Source organism: Gobius niger (assembly GCF_951799975.1).
Source record: "Gobius niger genome assembly, chromosome: 9".
NCBI lineage: Eukaryota > Metazoa > Chordata > Actinopteri > Gobiiformes > Gobiidae > Gobius > Gobius niger.
Genome location: NC_136860.1, coordinates 19,416,404 through 19,423,708, shown reverse-complemented (window position 1 = coordinate 19,423,708; position 7,305 = coordinate 19,416,404). Strand labels below are relative to the sequence as shown.

General features: G+C 40.6%; 1 protein-coding gene across 1 annotated transcript; it reads left to right on the top strand.

Moving 5' to 3' along the window:
* Nucleotides 1–3,465: 3,465 nt before the first annotated feature.
* Nucleotides 3,466–6,914, top strand: pdzk1 (PDZ domain containing 1; the record flags this gene model as incomplete). The annotated part of the gene is made up of 7 exons (XM_079563775.1): nucleotides 3,466–3,672; nucleotides 3,762–3,975; nucleotides 4,394–4,726; nucleotides 4,887–5,083; nucleotides 5,880–6,107; nucleotides 6,184–6,504; nucleotides 6,586–6,914. 7 exons carry the CDS (start codon nucleotides 3,466–3,468, stop codon nucleotides 6,637–6,639), a joined length of 1,554 nt encoding a protein of 517 aa, XP_079419901.1. The 3' UTR covers nucleotides 6,640–6,914.
* Between the last annotated feature and the right edge of the window lie 391 nt (nucleotides 6,915–7,305).

Here is a 7,305-nt window from a genome sequence, read left to right as displayed (position 1 = left end):
GCCCCCATGTGGCGCTATAGGGAACTTCAGGCCTTGTGTGTACTGATCAATGGTACAGATAGAGTACTTTCATCTAAATCAGTGAACTTTTTCCCCTTGAAACCCCCACTGTAGTCGAGCCGTGCCACCCCAGTCCAAAACTGTGGCCCCCACAAATGTATCAAAACATGAAAATAATTGCTATTAAGTATTTATTAATACTTAATTAATAAAATTAATAATAAACTGAAATTGGAGTGCTGACCAGGCAAGGCTCTGGGCCTCCCTGCAATCCCAGGCACTTTCATACTGTATACAGCCTTAAGATCTGAAGTGCCAACCCCCAAATCATTTTTTCCCCTTTGTGTCTTCATCAGCACTGTGCCTCTGCAATCAACACGTCATGCCAGTTTGTGATTACTGCACTCGACAGGGAGCACTGGTCTCTCTCCATTTAACGTGATTAGCATCCTCAGACAGCTTGTTTATCTGGGGTAAGAGCCACTGCACATGACCTGCCCCTAAACACCCAATTAGACCTCTGAGACTCACTGGAGGAGAGCTGCCAAGGCAATGATGGGCCATGCACCTCATTCCCCCAGCTCCTCCGGACACCTCAGCCGTTACTGTTTGAGTAATTCACAGGTGGGATATGAGGGATACCTGACAGCTGCTCCATACAGCACAAATGATGAGGCTGTCCAGTCCAGTGTATTAAATATGCCAATCATGTTTGGGTACAGTTAAGTATAAAACATTGGTGGGCAACATGCATTGTCTTCGAGACTTTGGCACAATGTCATAGGAGGCTGATGATTGGGGTTATACAGTACTGGAGTGATGGACAGTAATACGAATCATTGAGTACAGTCTCTGCAATGCTCAGAAGGGTCAAATAGTCCAGACATGTGCAGGGAGAGAGTGGTGAATCTTATACATATTAATTCCAATAGATGCCAGGAAGACTAAGCTGAATCTGACTACGCGGAGGAAGATAATTGACAGTGACAACTCCTGATGGAAAACGGTTGAAGAAACTCAAATAAGATTTCTTTTTCTATTATTATTTTTTATTATTAGCTTAAAACATATTCAAATGAGGAACAAATCTAAAATGTTTCCAAGCCAAAAACATATAATTTGGCAGAACTACTCGTTTCAATTCACAGCAAGAAGGTCTTGGATTTTCTCAAAATCCCCTCCCAGTAGGACATGGGCATCCAAGACCAAAGCAAATACAAATATGTGTCTTTGTGGGTAAAACCACCACCACACGGTCTGGCAAAATATTTATATTATTCTCAGAAACCTCACATTGATTGAAGTAAAAAAATAAATAAATAAAAAATAATGGGTAAAAACGTGCTTTAGGAAACTAGTGACATTTCAAGCTACCATATGAATGTGGTACAAGCCCGTAAAGTGGCAACAACATGAGGGTAAAGTTGTAGACAAGTTTGGCGACAGCAACTATCGACTTGCTGTGCAGCTGGACAGATATTTTATATTGCGAGAAGGCAGAAGACACCTAGTCAATTGTTCCGTTATTAGCTTTTGTTATGCATCAGCAGCATGAATGTAATGTGCTGTAAATAATAACAGTGTGCCAAAAAGATGGAGCGTTTTGATGATGGCGCAGTCAATGCACATCTGAAAACAGCAACTTCCCCAATAAACAGAGTATAATGGAGAAGTGCTTAAAAGCAGTATCATTTTGCAGAAACAGTCTGCTGTAGCTATACAAATGTGAAAAATATAATGTGGATTGAAAAAATTAGTAAGGGGAAGATCATTTCATTGGCAAATCAGTGATATTAAGCTACTACTTATGTGGTCACTGCTGCCCCACAGAAACATGATACACTAAATTAAAATATATTTTTACATTTTTAATCTTGAATGAAGATAAAGACACATTAGTAGATGATTACTGCAATATAACCGGGCTCCACCTTGGACATGATTTGTTTTGCTTGAGTTTGACCTTTGTCCCTTCGTGATGGCAGGTATATCATAAAATTGCAAATGCCCTTTTTACATTGACAACACTCATAAAAATGATTTTCCGATAAACAATATATTGCAGATTCAAAGCGCTTGTTTGAAGACTATAGCATTAACTTGTCATATGCTTTTAGAAGTTTTAGTTTGTTTGTTCTTTATCTTTATTTTGAGCCAGACATTTGATAGTGTTCCAGCGTTTTTACTGCGAAAGTTATGGCATAATTTAAAATGTTATGGCATGTTCAGTGCAAGATTATGAAGGGTGCGTTCATAATTCCTCTATGTAGTTTTTTCAGTGATTGAGCTATACCCTAATGTAACATCCACTTGACCGAGCTGACCAATCACTACACTGTACAGCATTAAGGGCCATAGCTCCCAAGACAAATACAAGACACTGTTAAATAACTCAGCGTTTAAACTCACCTTTGGCTTGTCAAAGTCCTACATGTGAGAGCAGGGAGGTGGCCTGGGAGAAGGTCATGACGGAGATACAGTAGATAACGGTCTAACAGTGGCAAGTGCACTCCTCTTTTGCACCAGGACGCTGCACAGGAAGGAGCAGGTAAGGTGCCGTTTTTGACTTTTTACCTACAAAGACAACCACACATAACCATTACATTTAGACAAATAAGGTTAAGGTTTAATAAAGCTTTAGTTATGAGGACTTTGAGTTCCACATTTTCTCCTTTTGAAAAACAGGGAGAATAATTATGCGAGTACTTGGAATAATACGTGGAAAAGATGGGCTCTTAAAATCATTACCAGCGTTATGCTTTATGTTTAGAAACCTATTTTTATTACAAATTGTATTTCTTTTTCAGTTATGAGGTGCGCAGTTTTAGTGATAGGCAAGACAAGTTAGAGGCAGTGTTCCCCACAAACACCAAAAGGAAACAATACATTTTTAACAATGTAGATTTTCATTTACACATACAAATAATGACAATAATTGATAATATGTATACAAGACTTGACGAAGGAAAGCATTTTTCCGGCAATCAAGTCATGCTACAGTTATGCACATTTTTCACTCCCCAATCGCACTCAAATTATTCTGTCTTTACTCCCCACGTACACTCCCAGTTTACATCATGTTATTTCGCATGGCTGTTTCGTTGACAATTGTTATACCTCTTGTGTGCCATACCGGTCTCATAAGAAAAGAAAAGGAAAACAAACATTTTCATTATTGGTCTTAAACCAGAATATGATGACAGTGAGTGCTCTCAAAGTCCAGGTTGCCTTTTAAAAACGTGTGTCATCCTCTTCAGCTGTGACTGCCATTAACCATTAACAGCTCAGGAACACCAATGGAAGATTAACTTGTATCTGAGCTATCAACAGTGTGACACCTGCGTAAGGGACAGGATAATCTGTCACTATTGAAAAATGTGTCCTTGTGCGCAAATGTGGCAGAGCTTGAAACGCTTCAAGCCTGGAGTGGAAAGAATCAATCTGTAACTGTTTCTCTTTCAGAGCATGGCTGGGTACAAGCCAAGGGTGATTTCTTTGAACAAGAGGTCAGGGCAGACTTTTGGCTTTTACTTGAGAGTGGAGCATGGGGAGGATGGTCACCTGGTGCGCTGCTTGGAAATGGGAGGAAACGCAGAACTGGCAGGCATGAAAGACGGTGACCGGATCTTAAGGGTCAATGGCACGTTTGTTGATGGACTTTCCCACTCTGAGGTAGTAAACAATTCTTTAACATAAAAAGATTCACAATGCATATATATATTATATACGTTATTGTATAATGAATGCTGTGCGTTCCACAGGTGGTGGAAATGGTGAGAAGCAGTGGCTCTTCTGTCACCTTCCATATATTGGATGAGGCGTCATACGAACGGGCAAAAGCAAAGGGAGTGAACCTGGCCGACCCTAGTGCCTCACCAGTCGGTAATGGCATGTCTACACATGCTCCAAAACCCAAACTGTGCTACCTTGTTAAGTCAAGCTCAGGCTATGGCTTCTCTCTCCGTTCAGTTAAAGGTAAGATGTGTCTGCAAGTTATTAGAAACAAGGATTTTATCAAAGATTTGATCACAGTGTGATTTAACACAGTGGCATTACAATAACTGAAAATGAGTACAAATTAACTTTATATCGTTATTCATTTGCTCCTCACAATGAATTAAACAGTGATTTCAACATTACATTTTTTGACTGCCCTCTTTTCTCTGTCCTATTGTTGGACATTGGAAAATATATGCTTTTGTTCATGAAACAGTCAAACTCAATGCCACCAAAATGTGCTCCTGTCTATAAAGTCTGTCATTTTAACTTTGTATTCACCTTTCATATAAAAACTAAACTTTTTTGAAACAGTGGCTGCATTATTTTATCCTTTTCCAACACCTCCAAGCTAAAAATACATCACACCATGCATTGTCCTGTGTGTCTCCGGCAGACCAGCAGGGCTTGTTCATGACAGAAGTGGTCCCGGGAGGTGTCGCAGACAGGGCAGGGGTCAGAGTCAATGACCGTTTGTTGGAGATTAATGGAGATGCCATGGGCAGCAGCACACACGATCAGGCCGTGGAGAAGATCAAGTCTGCAGGGGGCATCCTCATGTTCCTGTTGGCAGATGAGGAGACAGACAGGCACTACCAAAGCAAACACATGAAACTGGGAGCCTGGTTAGCAACGACAAACTACCTGCCACACAAGCCCAAGATAGCAGAGATGAACAAAGGAAATGACGGCTATGGGTTTCTGCTTAAAGAAGAACCAATGCTACCAGGTACTATCACTACAATGCTGAAGTGCTACATTTATTGAATATTAGGAGACACATTTCCAGAGGTCGGCCCCTAAATAATGACAATTTAATCAACAAAAACCTGTCCATTTACAACAATTAACGACAAGAGTGAATTTAAAAAGTTGCTTTATACTTGTAGGGCACTTCATCAGAGACATAGACAGAGGCAGCCCAGCAGCGCGAGCAGGCCTGCAGGACATGGACAGACTGGTGGCAGTGGACGGGAAGGAGGTGGATGGTTTCTCTCATGAGCAGGTGGTGGACTGCATACGCATGAGTGGTCGCCAATGCTCCCTCCTCGTGGTGGACAAAGAGACAGACCAAATGTACAGTAAAGTGAGTGCATTGCATACATTTAAAGAACTACTCAAAACAAAAATTCTATAATTTAATTCCAGACCAGAGACCAGAGAAAAAGATATATAAATGTTTTGGATGTCTTATATCTGAAATTATCCTGAACATCCTTGTAAAATCTTTCCTGGATGAATAAAGGTTAAATAAATACAATTCCGACATCACTTTATATTAAAGTGTGCTCATTAAGTATTAATGAGGTATTAATAGGCAGTAGTAATCTGTTTAGGGTTCGGGTTAAGGTTAGGTTTAGGATAGGCCATGAATGAGCATATTATTCATGGCCTACTAGAATGTTAACAGTTAATAAGCAGCTCATTAACACCTATATATGCATATTATCCATGACTAACGCGTACTAATACCTTATTAATACTTAATGAGCACACCTTAATATAAGCGTTACCAAAAGTCCTAGTATAGATACATGCATAATTCAAAGGGGATAAATAAAAGAGGAGAAAACAGTATTGTTTGTAAAAAAAAAAAATCAAAGGCAGGTAATTAAATATGAATCAAAATAGCATGTATTCTGCTTTTGAATATTGCCAATTAGGGAATAATCATTCGTTCTCACTTAATTGAGTTTTACAATTGGCTGAAAAAAATCCAGCTGTTAATGTCTCTGTCTCGAAGCAGGTGTGCAGGATAATTGCTGTGGAATGATTGAGGGATGATTTTCACACTATGACAAACTGATTATGAATTCTATTTTTCAGACTTTTTCATATTCAGTAATTACTTCTAATTACTTCAATCTTTTCTATTGACATAGGGGAATGTCTCTCCAATGCTTTTCTGGGAGGAAATGAAGAGTCTAGCTTCGCCTCCGAGCTACAATGAAGCTGTAACTATACCTGCCGCCGTCGCCCGTCCACCATCACCCGTCCAAGAAAAAGACATCGACCTCAAACCCAAACTGTGTAGGATGGAAAAAACCTCCGCAGGTTATGGTTTCCACCTAAACGGCATTCAGGGAGTGTGTGGACAGTACATCAAAGAGGTTAGACAGCACAATGCCATATGCCAAAACATCACTATCAATCAGAGGAGTTACAATTTGATGCTTTTGATCCCAGGTGGTGAGAGGCGGGGCAGCGGACAGGGCAGGGCTGGAGGATGATGACATGGTGGTGGAGGTTGATGGGGTGAATGTGGAGAAAAGCAACCATGAAGAAGTGGTGACTTTGATCCGGCGCAGTGGCAGTTCTCTGGAGTTGCTGGTAGCGAGTAGGAGTGTCTACGAGCAGTTAACGGCTAAGGGAGTGCCCATCACACGTGCACTGCTTGGGGAGATGTCTTATGCCCAGGTCCACACTCCAGAACCAAAGGAAGTTCGACCAGAAACACCACCTACACCTCAGCCAGAGGAACCAGAGACAGAACCAGCCAGATCAAGGGTGAGTTGCAACCCCAATTATTATTTGATTAGAGACAAGTGGGCAATATCTGCATTGTAATAAAATATTTTGTTATTTCAGAGCTCGTCAGAATCATCCTCTGCATCTGAGGACAGTGTAGATGAGAGGTTTTAACCACTCGTCCCTCAAAAGATCCTTTATTAACAAGTCTGCTGTCACCAAAGCACTTTGCCATTACGAAATAAAATGAAATAAACATGTCTTTGATCCCGGTTTGGACAGTTTCTCACTTTCAAAGAAAACCAGAACATACAAATACACACGCTCTAATATTTGGTTGGACCATCTTTAGCTTTGATTACAGGATGTATTTGCAGTGGCATTGTTTCAATAAGCTTCTGCGAAGTGAAAAGATCCAGTGTTGCATTCATTTTTCACAAAGATCTTGTATTGATCATGGGAGAGTGTGGCCAGAGGGTGATGCGAGAGACTGTGCAAAGCCATCTCCAGCACATGATCTGGACTCTGTGGTGAGCCCTGGCATTGTCAAAGTGGAATACTATACACTTGCCATCAGGGAAGGAATCCATTGATGGAATAACCTGCTCATTCAGGATATTCAAATGCAGCAACCCATGACCATAACAGTTACAAAACGGGTTATGATCAGGTGCCGACTTTTTGTTGCGTGATCATCCAGTGTAGTGAGTAGGTACTCAGCATGCATGTAGTGTAGGCAATGTTGTACTACTGTGAGACAATCCAAAAGAGACATGACCTGCTGGTTCTTGTTTTAGAATGTACAGTGTATTGAAGTTTGTTGAGTATGGGTCTGCATAT